General features: G+C 40.4%; 1 protein-coding gene across 3 annotated transcripts in view; it reads left to right on the top strand.

The window, feature by feature from the left end:
• The window catches only part of adam17b (ADAM metallopeptidase domain 17b), a 54,815-nt gene extending 41,519 nt beyond the window's left edge, over positions 1 to 13,296 (top strand). For all 3 annotated transcript variants that reach the window (XM_078399247.1, XM_078399246.1, XM_078399245.1), the window contains 4 exons: positions 3,957 to 4,035; positions 9,667 to 9,755; positions 10,573 to 10,629; positions 12,371 to 13,296. In XM_078399247.1, the coding sequence (XP_078255373.1) occupies positions 3,957 to 4,035; positions 9,667 to 9,755; positions 10,573 to 10,629; positions 12,371 to 12,733 (588 nt within the window). In that variant the 3' untranslated portion in view covers positions 12,734 to 13,296. The remainder of the gene's footprint in view (positions 1 to 3,956; positions 4,036 to 9,666; positions 9,756 to 10,572; positions 10,630 to 12,370) is intronic.
• The last annotated feature ends 411 nt before the right edge of the window (positions 13,297 to 13,707 follow it).

The raw sequence follows: 13,707 nt of genomic DNA, 5'->3' as shown, positions 1-13,707 counted from the left end.
GTGGTATATTTATTTACTTGGTTTTCCCTTGGTTTTCTTTGTCCAACATGTTCCTTTTATTTCACAGAACTACAGATTCTCTGTAGGAAAGTGAATTTTTAATAGATTTTCCTTGTTCTTTGCAGGTATTGCAATAATCATCATATTATTCAATCAAGTGGTTTTGAACCACTTGTAGATGTTTTCCTATTGATGTTACCACTCAGCTGTTAGCTGTTTGAAGTCCTAGCAAAAGATTTTAGTTATTTTGTGTGGGAGTGAATATTGCTGCCAAGGCAGTATATAAAATCTATCCCTACATTTCCTTGACACTGCAAATGCAAATCAACCACAGTCAAAATGGAATGACAATGGGTAGCGTTTTGAATCGCAAGGATTTTGATGCACCAATTGACTATGACAATAAATTATTTTTCATCACTATTCACAAGTCATCACACATGCAAGTTCAATTTTTGCAACTTTTATCTTTGATTTTGAGCTTTCAATTATTCTAGGTTGCTAACCCATTGGAGTTAATAACAGGCTTCTGTAATCATAATGAAGCATTGTTTTAACATTGTCGGTTTGTACGGTTACTCTCTTTGCATTTCATTTGCTTTGCAGAAAATTGCCTGAAGCTCCTTTCCTTTTGACTTTCTTAGATTTTATTGTGGTTTTTGAATAGTGACTTTATACTGTGATTGGAGCTTTGTGCTTGTACTTTTTTATGGAACTCACAAAAATTAACTTGATGGTTTCAGTTACTGTGTCTGCTACTTTTAGTGTGTAGTCAAAGTTTGTAAAACTGTATTGATTGTAAGGTTGGGATGATTTGGGGGGTTTTCAGAATGCAGCATATGAGTATTTGTGAATATGTAGAAAATAATTTTTAAAAATTCATGCGAGTACTAGATATTAACTTGCCTTTTTCCATTGGCCAAGCAGCTTAAGAGGAAGAGTCAGATATACCAGAAAGGCCCAGATTTTAGATGTGTATATATATATATACATATACACATCTAAAATATATATATAGATATACTAGAACAAGTGTGCCCGTTCAAAGCGGGCCCGTTGGGCCCGTCCCCACACCCCCCATTTTCTCCTCCCCCAGCCCCACTCTTACTCTCCCCACACTCTCCCCTTGGGCGGAGTCCCACTCCCCGGTCCCCATTCTCAGTCCCCCCCCATTTTCTCTCCCCCAGACATACTCTTAGCATCATTTTGGGAGAGAGGAGAGAAGCAAGGGGAGAGAGGAGAGGTGCCACGCTGAAAGCCTTCAATAAATCAGTAGGAGGGGGTTTGTGCGAGTTTTTTGACGTCACACGCTGAAGGCAATTGAAGAAACGGCTTTCAGTGAAAGGTCCGGGGGGGGTGCGGGAGATCGCATCATACAAAGGCCCGGGGGAGGGGGGGATAGCGGGGAGATGTTCTCCCGGGTGTGGGAGAGAGGAGAGAAGCAAGGGGAGAGAGGAGAGAAGCAAGGGGAGAAAGGAGAGGTGAGCCGGTGATCGCGGGCTGGCGCCGCTAACGGCGTCCATTGTTTTGGTGCGAGTGAGGAGATGCCGCGCATGCGTGCTGAGCACAGAGTGAGGAGATTCCGCGCATGCGTACTGACCGCAGGCGCACCGCAGCGCCCCCCTTCTGTCAAAACTTCGATAAATGAGGGGGGGCAGCGCTTTTAAACCTCTGTAACTTAAAAAACATGCGACCGAATTAAACAAAAACATCATTTTCCAGCAGCAAACCGCATGGTGATTAAGGCGGTACAAAAACCGCGTCGCTACATTTCACCGTTTTGCCGCAATTGCCGTATTCAGCCGACATCAGTGAAATATATATACATACAAGATCTGAGTATATGGGTTGCGCCCATGAAAAATTTGCCAAATCTCTGCCAATGCCAAACAGCTTATTCTGCTGTTGCTATTGACTCTTGTTTTGACAATCAGGTGCCTGATAGAGTAACATCTTTTGGTGGAGGCAGTGTGATGGTGTGGGGCGGCATCTCCCTCACTGGAAAAATGAGGCTTGTCATCATTGGAGGCAATCTCAATGCAGAGAGATATCGAGATGAGATTCTGCAACCAGTGGCAATCCCATATCTCCACAGTCTGGGATCGAACTCTATCCTCCAAGATGACAATGCTCGCCCCCACAGAGCAGGGTTTCTCAGAGACTACCTCCAGAATTTGGGAGTGGAGAGGATGGAATGGCCTGCCAGCAGTCCTGACCTCAACCCCATTGAACACTTGTGGGATCAGCTTGGGCGTGCTGTTCGTGCCAGAGTGACCAACACAACCACGTTGGCTGACTTGCGACAAATGCTGGTTGAAGAATGGGATGCCATCCCACAAGTGTGTGACCAGGCTGGTGACCAGCATGAGGAGGAGGTGCCAGGCTGTTGTGGCTGTGTATGGTTCTTCCACACGCTACTGAGGCTCCTGTTTATTAAATGAATAAATTGTTAAATTGCCAATATGTCTTATTTCTTCAGACTTCAATCGTCCAATCCACCAAACAACACCGAACAAGAGTCAATGGCAGAATAAGCTGTTTGGCATTGGCAGAGAAGATTTGGCAGATTTTTCATGGGCGCAACCCACATACTCAGCTCTGCTGCTCATCCCACAAATGCATGTTCCTTACAAATGTGGCACCATTTAAAAGGGAAATAAACAGGCTTTCCAACGGTATAAGATTTATTGCCAAGAAGCATTGATACAACAAAGAAATAATCTACCAAACACAAATTTCCTTACTTTTTGTGCTATGTTTATATACATATACACATCTAAAATTTTTAAAAACGAGACATCCATTTGTAGCATCCTTACCATCATTTCCAGCTCACTATATATAGATAAGTGACAGATTCCCTTCAGTAAACGTAAGATCGGAGGTGACAGCCTCAGGTTTATTGATTTTCCTTGTAGAACAACCGATTGAACCTATCTATAATTTTAGAAGGCTACTTCAGAAAGTAACCATAAATTATAAGTTATTTTACATAATTGTCATTTAGTACAGCAGACTGTTAGAACCAGTCTTTTCTTGGTACTCTCTTTTGCATTTCTAATGAATAAGAACATGCTTCATTAAAATTCAGACAAATTGTAATTATTTTAATAATACTGGGATTGTGTTGTTGGCTGTGTGCAAAAGCATTGGCTGCCAGTTTCACTTGTCTCCACACATTTGCTTCTTTTAGCCTCAGTGGCACTGAATGTGCACGGTGTGATTGCTATCCAGAAATGAGTTTAGTACTGCCATCCAAAGAATTTCTCTCCCACTGTCTTTTGAATGAGAGTGTAAATCTACACTCCTCTTCCTTGGCCAGTTTAAAGTCGCACTATTCAAAGAGTTTAAAGTTTTACAGTAACCTGACCCACGTTTGGCCCGGGGACATCGTTGCTAACACAGGCAGTTTTGTTGGCCAGTTCTATTAGGATCAAGGCTAGCCCTGATTCCAAAACTAAAGCCATAAAATGTCATTAGACCGTTTCTGGAAGCAGAAACAAAGTTTTATTTCATATCAATGGCTCTTTTGTCAAAGCTGGCACTACCAAATGATGGAACTGGTTGTGAGTGCAGAGTTAGGATAAAGGGAAGAAACAGTAAAAGTGACTACCTGTGTTAGGAAGGAAAGCAGAAATAATTAAACACCAAAAAAGATTTCATCAAGCAAAAGGGTATAGTAATGGATGCAGTAAGGAAGTTAATGAACCACTCCAGAGGACATGTAAATGACAACGGTGCCAGTAGCTGATACTCAATGGGAGGGAGGAACAAAGCTGAATTATATTAACACTTTATAATTAACGTGAATCAGAAATGGCTTTTTATCAACCTAGTTAATGTAATTAATATGCATTGAAATGCATCATCCTAAGGGTGAAAATTCACCTGTATGTTTAGATCTTTAGAGCTGTCCCAATAATGGTTTCATTGTTTATCATTGAATGTTTTTACAGGGCAAATGTGAAAAGCAAGTTCAAGATGTGATAGAACGATTATGGGATTTCATTGAGAAATTGGATATCAACACTTTTGGTAAGTTCATACACAAAACTTGTATTCTCACATATTCTTATGGCTTTACTCAAAGGATTAAGCATAAATTGATTACTCGATGTATTGTTTTTGCAGTTATGAATTGATTTTAAATGTACATTTTAAAATAAATTAAATGTAGATTTAATAAATGATATATAAATTCAGTTAGTCATTGAGCTATGCAGCACGGAAATAGGCTCTTCAACCCAACTAGTCCATGCCGACCAGGTTGCTTAACCGCGCTAGTCCTACTTGCCAGTGCCTGCACATATGCCTCCAAACCTTTCCTATTCAAGTGTCTTTTTAAGTTTTGTAATTGTGCCTGCTTCAACCACTGCCTCTTCTGTGTGAAAACATTACTCCTCATGTCCCTTTGAAATCTTTACCCTCTTATCTTAAATGTATGGCCTTTAATTTTAGATCCCCCTGTCCTGGGGAAAAGACAGTGGGTATTTATCTCATCTATGGCCCTCATGATTTTTATATACCTCCATAAAGTTGTCCCTCGCTTACTACGCTCCAGGGAAAATACTCAGCTTGTTCAGATTCTCCTAGTAGCTCAATCCCTTCAAACCTGGTAACATCCCGATAAATCTTTTTTTACATCCATTCCAGTTTAATGACATCCTATAGCCTGACGACCAGAAGTGTACACAGTATTCCAAATGTGGCCTTACCAACGTCTTGTATAGATGTATCATAATGTCCCAACTTTTATATCTCAATACACTGAAGAATGGAAACAAGCATGCCAAATGCCACCTTCACCACCCTGTCCATCTGTGTTGCCACCTTCATGACACTGTATCTGTGCCTCTAAAGAAGACACAAGGTGCTAGAGTAACACAGTGGATCATGCAGCATCTCTGGAGAACCTGGGTAGGTAACCTTTTGGGCTAGGACCCTCCTTCAGTCTGAAAAAGGATCCCCACCCAAAACGTCACCTATCCATGTTCTGCGGAGATGCTGCCTGACCCATTGAGTTAGCCAGCCCTTTGCCTTTTTTAAAATAAATGTGCATCTGCAGTTCCTTGGGTCTACCAATCTGAAACCCTAGGTCTCTGTTCTACAACTCTCTTCAGGGCTATACCATTTTTCTGTGTCTGTCCTTTGTGCTACAAAAATACAATATCTCACATTTACCTGAATTAAACTCCATTTTTGTAGTTTGTTAAAGCAAAGTATTAGGATGAGTTTACTTGCCTCTTCTCACCTGATTTAGATAAAAAATAGTTGATGCACATTATTGGCATGTTAAATGGTAATATTTTTTATATCTGTGTCTGGTAATTTTTCCCTATTCCTCTGCCCATTAGTTAAGCCTACAAAACCATTAAGTATCTGTTAATTCCAAGAATACATTATAAATAATCACTCCATCAGAATGGAAAATTTACAAATATCTCTGCTTGGTCTCTTAATCCTTAATGTTTAAAATGTTGCCTTTGTGCCCTTTTATTAAACAAAATTAGAAGATTATTTCCGAACTATTTGATAGGTTATCACTGTAATAGGTGATAGATTAAATTAACTATTTTAAGGTACCATTTTTGAAATATTAAGAAATATAGAAATGTTATCTTCAGATCATTGCCATTAAAAAATAATGTTGGAATATTTCCCACAGGCACTTGAGCATCTGTTATTAAATCTTTCTTTGGGTGAATGCAATGTGCAGGTAATGTTCCCTCAGTTGTAAGGTTAGAAACAACATTTCCAACTTTGTAGAAAAATATCTTGAGAGCATTTAGGTCTGGGTTGATAGGTCGGGCCAGACGATCACTGTGCCCAACTGAAGATAGTTTATGAACCTACACTTAATATTCTGTTTGACCAGTATTCTTGTAAATAATGGGGCAATCAGAGGCTGGGAATCCTGCTGCAAGAGGCTCCACTCTTGACTGTGAAGTCTTTCCTCTTTTCTAGTTGGCACAAGTGAAATAAATGAAGGAATACTCCCAATTTGTTGGGATGACTGCAAGTCCAAAAGTGATTGAGAAGCTTGATACCTTCTGGGATAAGGAAGCCTGGTTAATGCAGTACTGTATTCACCACCCAATAATCCACTGTCTCCACCACCCAAAAACAATGTGTGTCATTTATAAAATATATTAGTTATTTGCTAGGGCTACTTCTACAAATTTTCCTATACATGTGACTTCTTCCTCCAAGAAAGTCATGGGGAGCAGACCTGACACCTGTAAGTTTGTTTCTGAGTTGAGGTTCATCCTTAATATGTACATGTTCCTTCGTTGTCCCTGGGTTGAAATCTTGTAATAGCTGCGCAACAGCATTGCACAAGCCACAGGAAGGACTGCAGCAGTTCACGAAGGCAGCTCATCTTGTCAATGAGGAGGAGTAAATGCTTGCCTTGCCAACACCCTGTTGGGTGCCCACACCCTGTAAATAAATAAAGTTAAACAGTCTGAGAGTTACTGACTGGAATGACTTCTGGTTCATTTGCAGGTCAGGGTGAATTGATCTCAATCAGGATATCAGCTGGAGTGCTAGAACTTCCTGACTTGGACATAATCCTGGTTTTTATTCCCTTGAACCTCATTTTCCTGCAGTTAATCATAAGTTGTATAGTACTTCAGCCCATTGTGACAATGCTGACCTAGACCCCCCATCTAAGCCAATCCCATCTGCCTGCTTGTGGCCCATATCCATGTTAACCTTTCCAAACCATGTACTTGTCTAATGTCTTTTAAATGTTGTTATTGTACCTGCCTCAACAACGGGCACTCCCTGATTCTCGTAATAGATGACTTGCATAAACTTGCACTTATGTAAGCAATTCTTTAACCCCTTTGCTTTATTTCTGAGTTGCACGTCTTGGTAGCAGTGCGCTACTGTGCATGTGGATATATCAAGTCAAGTCAAGTCAAATTTATTTGTCACATACACATACATGATGTGCAGTGAAATGAAAGTGGCAATGCCTGCGGGTTGTGTACAAAAAAGAATTACAGTTACAGCATATAAATAAAGTTAATAAGTTACTATTAGTGTCGACAAAAATTTAGTCTCTGGGGTTATAAAAGTTGACAGTCCTGATGGCCTGTGGGAAGAAGCTCCGTCTCATCCTCTCCGTTTTCGCAGCGTGACAGCGGAGGCGTTTGCCTGATTGTAGCATCTGGAACAGTCCGTTACTGGGGTGGCAGGGGTCCCTCATGATCTTGCTTGCTCTGGATCTGCACCTCCTGATGTATAGGTCCTGCAGGGGGATGAGTGTAGTTCCCATGGTGCGTTCTGCCGAACGCACTACTCTCTGCAGGGCCATCCTGTCCTGGGCAGAGCTGTTCCCAAACCAGACTGTAATGTTGCCTGACAGGATGCTCTCTACAGCCCCAGAGTAGAAGCAATGAAGGATCCTCAGAGACACTCTGAATTTCCTCAATTGTCTAAGGTGGTAAAGGCGCTGCTTAGCCTTACCCACCAGTGCGGCAATGTGCGTTGCCCACGTCAGATCCTCTGTGATGCGGACTCCCAAGTATTTAAAACTGCTCACCCTATCCACAGTAGACCCATCTATCTCCAGTGGCGTGTACGTCCTTGGATGTTTAGCCCTTCTGAAGTCCACAATCAGCTCCTTTGTTTTAGTGACATTCAAGAGGAGGCTATTGTCCTGACACCAGAGTGCCAGATCAGCCACCTCCTCCCGGTAGGCCTTCTCATCGTTGTTGGAGATCCGGCCCACCACCACAGTGTCATCAGCAAACTTGATGATGGAGTTTGAGCTGAACCTGGCCCCACAGTCATGTGTGTACAGGGAGTACAGTAGGGGGCTAAGGACGCAGCCCTGGGGGGATCCTATGTTCAGGGTGAGGGAGCTAGATGTGTGTTTCCCCATCCTGACCACTTGGGGCCTGGCAGTGAGAAAGTCCAGGACCCAGGCACACAGAGGGGTGCTAAGCCCCAGTTCCAGCAGCTTCTCAACCAGTCTGCTGGGGACTATTGTGTTGAATGCTGAACTAAAGTCAATGAACAGCATCCTCACATAGCCCCCCTGGCTGTCCAGATGAGAGAGATCGGTGTGTAGAACCTGGGAGACCGCATCATCCGTGGACCTGTTCGGACGGTATGCGAACTGTAGTGGGTCCATCACCTGTTCTCGTGGATCCTCCCAAGTGGTCTCCGCGTTGAATAGGAAATTTACCCGTACACAGTAGCACTTCCGTTTTGGACTTGTGTAACATCTGACGTAAGCAAGGGTCCGCGGGACGTAACCCTTATGTAAGGCGGGGAGTGTCTGTACTTCCTCTTTCATTTCGTTCCAGATACCCACCACCCTCTGTGAAAAAGTTGCCCCTCAGGTTCTTATTAAATCTTTCCCCCCTTGCCTTAAACCTATGCTCTCTGGTTCTTGATTCTCATACCCTGGAAAAGAGACTCTTTGCATTCACCCTAATTATTTCCCTCAATTTTCTACACTCTAAGTTCACCACTCAGTCTCTAGCACTTCATGGAATATAGTCATAGCCTGCCCAACCTCTCCCTGCAACACACTCTTGTACAACTGTAATATAATGTCCCAACAGCTATACTCAATCCCCTGACTGATGACGGCCAACGTGCTAAAAGCCGCCTTCACCACCCTATCTACCTGCTTTCAGGGAACAATATACTAGTACTCCTAGAGCCCTCTGCTCTACAACTCCAAAACCTACTGTTCACTATGAAGGTTTTGACCTGGTTTGACTTCCCATAATGAAACACCTCACATTTATTTGAATTAAACTCCATTTGCCATTCCTTGGCTCATTTACCCAGCTGATCAAGATCCCACTGTAATTCTTGAGAACCATCTCCACTGTCTGTGATACTCACTATATTAGTGTCATCTGCAAACTTACTAATGCCTCGTACATTATTTTCCAAATTGTTGATGTAGATGACAACAATAATGGGCCCAGCAGCAATCCCTGAGGCACACCACTAGTCACAGGCTTCCAGTCACAAAAATGCAACCTTCCAGCACCACCACCCACTGCTTTCTACCATGAAGCCAATTCTGTATCCAGTTATCTAGCTCTCCCGGAGCAGACCACTGTGGACCCTTATCAAAGGCCTTGCTGAAGCCCATATAGACTATGTCAACAACCATGCCCTTATCAAGCTTGGTCACTTCTTCAAAAAAATCAAATCAAATCCTTCTCCCACGCAAAAAGCCATGCTGATTATTCCTAATCAACCACTGTCTTTTCAAATGCATGTATATTTTGCCTCTCAGAATTCTCTCCAGTAACATTCCTACAGTGTATGTTAGGGTTACTGGCTGATTAGTTTTAATCAAAAGTGATTTTGAGATGTCACATTTTGCTTGCTTTTTTCAAATTTCACTGCCAGTTTTGGCTATGTTTTGCTTTTTCTGTGAGTTGATGGCAACATCTTTTAGCAGATGCACGTAAAAGCAGACAATCCACCTCACTGAAATTAACCCAGAACATCCAAGTTTCGACTAGTGAGGGGAAAACAGTTGTCAGTAATAGATATGTGTTAGATGATATGCCACATTAGTAAATAATTTGGCAGCTAATGATATCTGATAAAACTATTCGCAAAAAAACATTGCAATATTGAGTACACATGTCTGTCAATGCTGATGCTACTATTTTCTTTTAACAGGGAAATTCCTAGCTGACAATATTGTTGGATCTGTTGTTGTATTCTCTCTGGTTTTTTGGATTCCTCTCAGTATTCTCGTCCATTGTGTGGTAAGAAAGAATTTTGTTTCAGAGCATAATATGAATGGCAAATCTTGTGTTTTGTTTTCATTGTTTACTTGGGAGCTTGAGCTACAAATAAAGCTTAAAAAGAACACGAACAGAAGTAGTAGTTTTCCTCAAGCTTGCTTCAGCTACTCTGCTGTTTGACAAAATAATGTCTGACCCAACTCTTCAATTCTACCACATCCCATATCTCTCAGTTCTCTGCTTGTCCAATTGGATGTTAATCATGATAATTTTAAAATATTCTAAAATGTTTTTCTATTTAAGAATGTATGTAGAACACTTAGTTCTCATTGGGGTTGCTTCATTGTTTCATGCCTCGGGATATCCAAAATTATCTGAAACCTGAACCATTATAAGCCAGCAAATTATACGGAAAGCCTCCAGAAATAGTATGGCAATCATGAGCAGAATTTCTCTCTTGATGGTTGAGGGATCAATGTTGCTCAGCTACCGGAGGTAACTCCCTGCTTTTTTCTTGAAGTAAGTCTTATGGTCCCTGATTTAGCAAATCATCTGAAGACATTGATTCTGACAGTATTTTCTTGCTGCTGCAATGCCAATCAAGAATTTGTTGTCCAAGTTCTGGAGTGGAGCTTTGAACCGACGATCTTTTGACTCAAAGGCTACTTGATACAGCTGAGTCATGGGTGACACGAGCAGGAAAAATAAGTTCTAACAACCTCAACAACAAGGTTATGATTAACTTTTTTTTATGGACTGTTCTTAATTCGTACAGTATGTTTTGTAGCAAGAGAGCACAGAGGAATAAATGAACAAATACTTTAACATTTTCTTTCAGGATAAGAAATTAGACCAGCAGTATGAGGAGAGCACGAAAACATTCTTCCCTCCCAGTGTATGTATGGTAGAAATTTCCTTCTGGTCATTTGTGGCAGTAAATTATGTTCAATGAGATCAATTTCTGGCTGCAAATCTTTCTATGCAAAATATGCTTGAGTTGTTTTCATCTGCTAATAGAATTCTTGACCATTTTTATTCAGTATAGAGTAAGTAAATTTGCATTTAAAGAACACAGTATCTGTTAATCATTTCTGTTTCAAACAGAATTGGGTTGAATGGCCAAATAACCTGTTTCTGGTGGTAGTCAGTAGGGGCTTGCACACTGCAAAGTGACCTATTGTATTCACATGAAAAGACAGATAAAATATTTGAGCTTTTGACAATATGGAACTCAACAGGAATGGTTGTTGACGTGCCACCTAGATTGAGTACCCAATCCTTCTTTGAGCTTAAACTCACATTTTTGTTGAGGTGAGAGTACAAGCAATCCTGGGTTATGAAAGAACTGAGAAGTGTCCAAAAGCTGGTTTCTCCCAGTCAGTAATATCCATTTCCCATAGTAACCCAAATCATGGCTCTACATAGAAATGCTATAATTTAATTTCATTGAATAATCACCTAACATTATCCATAATTAAGATAATGCTGTAACTTAATTGATAATGCTGTACTCAGTCACTGATGAACACCATGAAACATATTTTTATTATTAGCTGAAAAATACTTAAAAATCATCAGAATTTGTGTAAAGTTCAATCTTCATAAGGCAGGTCATCTGTAACCCTGGGGGCCAAAACTGACACAATCTCTGATGGGGAGAATTGCTTCAAATGGGATATGGTTGAAAATCAGTTCTATAAATTAGTGAATTTTGGATTTGTTTTGTTGCTGTTCTGTCCAAATACTTGCATGTAATTAACCTACAACATTTTATTGTTGGAGCCAATAGTTTATTTTTATACAACATGGTAATGTCTGGAGGGATCTTATTATTTAGCTTGGCTTTATAACTATATAACTTATTTTAATTTGTAGACAATTGTATATTAGTTTGGCTATTTTTAATATCAGTTTTGTTAAACTTTAATGGAAATCAATTTCAGATTGCTGATTGCTTAATAGATTATTCACAAATAGTACAAATGGTTGTCTATTGTTATGTGTTTTCTTTGGATTTTAAATTTAGGACAGCCATAATAGTAACAATTTCAACTGTCAACCAATTCAACTAATACAAATTATTTTGTACTGTATCCAAATAATCTGAAATACGTGATTGCAGGTACACATACATGCATTTACTTGAGAACTGCTTTCCCAAGACACCAGGCAATTTAAAAGTACAAATGTAAATAACATGAAGAACCATATTAGATCATTGAAATATACACACACACACTTGGTCTCCTCCACCTTAATACATATGCTACTTTCATCAGTTTATGCACACTATCTGAAGAAGTGTCACCCACAAACCTTTTAAGGTAGGATATCAGGGTTTTGATGCTGCATAATGTAGTTGGATATGGTAAGGCAAGGAGTTGTAGTCACTTTAGTATGTTTGTCCCATGGAGATTGGTGGCAACCTTGATAAACTGGTAACCAGCAGGCGATAAGGTCAAGCACAATAAGTAGTATTCTCTTCCATCTTATTAAACTGTTGTAAGTTCATATAGTGTGGTTAGAGTTCCATGGCAATGTTGACACCATCTCTGGAAATGGCAGAAAGCCAAAGCAACTTGTATAGTTTTATGGTAATATTGCCTAATGTATTTAATTTTAACAATTTACTGCAGAATGCTGAGATGTTCAGCAGCCTAGAATCTGCCTCGGTTCGCATCGTGAAGCAACCCCCTCAGGCTGCAAGCTGTTTTCAACAGCCACCACCACCACCAATGCCAGTGGCATCAGTGACTGTTCCTACGATCGTGGTGCCACCAAAACCTGACCACCATCGGATGGACACAATACAGGAAGACCCCAGTGTTGATTCTTTAATTGGAGAGGGTGGGTTAGGTGAAGACCCTTTTCCAAATAGTAGCAACGCAGCAAAGTCTTTTGAAGATTTAACAGCGCATGGTGCCAACAGGAGCGACAAGGCATCTGTGTTTAAATTACAGCGTCAAACCCGTATTGACAGTAAGGAGACCGAATGCTAATGTTGTTTGAATGTTTGGTCAATTTTTATAAAACACTGAATTATTTATCATGTGGTTTCTCTTCGTGTGACTTTTGTTATAAATCCAAATTAATGTGGGCTTATTTATACCCAGTGTGTGCAGCATTTTTTATAAAAGCTAATAATGTGTTTCTGACCTGGAACTTTTGTAATTGCTTGAAGGTACAAAGTGATCCCATGTACATGGACCCTCTACTTAAAACATGAAATCTGGCTGGATCATAACTTAAGTGTGTGAAAATAAAGCTTCCAAAAATAAGCTTTACTTTTTTATCCACTTTTTTTACAACCATGAATCGAACATTTCATTTTTTAATTGAGGCATATTTGTTATTGTGGTAAAGAACAGTAATGGTCAGTTACATTTTTGCTGTTTGAAAGCACTGATACTCTTATTGCTGCCTTATGTTTATAACTATCGTTCTGTATCAGTACTTGTGGTGTAGGTTTACTGCTGCAATTTTGGTAATTAAAGACTGTAATTTTTTGTAAATATAAAAAATTGGAACTATTAAAGTGTTTGGATTTTTAATTGTTTGTTTTAATGACCTGCTTCGTATATCTTGAAGGACTTTTAAATTTATTGTATGGAGGACAGTCAATTACTGTTAATCCTTCAATTATCCTTCAGCTGGTAGAGCTGCTGCCTCACAGCACCTGAGACAGGTGTTCGATTCTGACCTCACGTTCTGTCTGTGTGGAGTTTGCACGTTCACATTGTGACTTTGTGGGTTTTCTCCAGGTGCTCCGGATTCCTCCCACATCCCAAAGACATGCAGGTTTGTAGATTAATTGGCCCACGTAAAATTGCCCTGAGTAGGGAATGGATGCAAACGTGGGATAACATAGAACTAGTGCGAAAGGGAGATCGATGGTCGGCGTGGACTCAGTGGGCTGACGGGTTTCATGCTGTATCTCTAAAAAACTAAACTAAACTAATACAGTCACTTAGGT

This window comes from Rhinoraja longicauda, chromosome 5 (genome assembly GCF_053455715.1).
Source record: "Rhinoraja longicauda isolate Sanriku21f chromosome 5, sRhiLon1.1, whole genome shotgun sequence".
Classification (NCBI taxonomy): Eukaryota; Metazoa; Chordata; class Chondrichthyes; order Rajiformes; family Arhynchobatidae; genus Rhinoraja; species Rhinoraja longicauda.
Note: the sequence above shows the minus strand (reverse complement) of the source record. Positions and strands in the feature narration are given on the sequence as shown.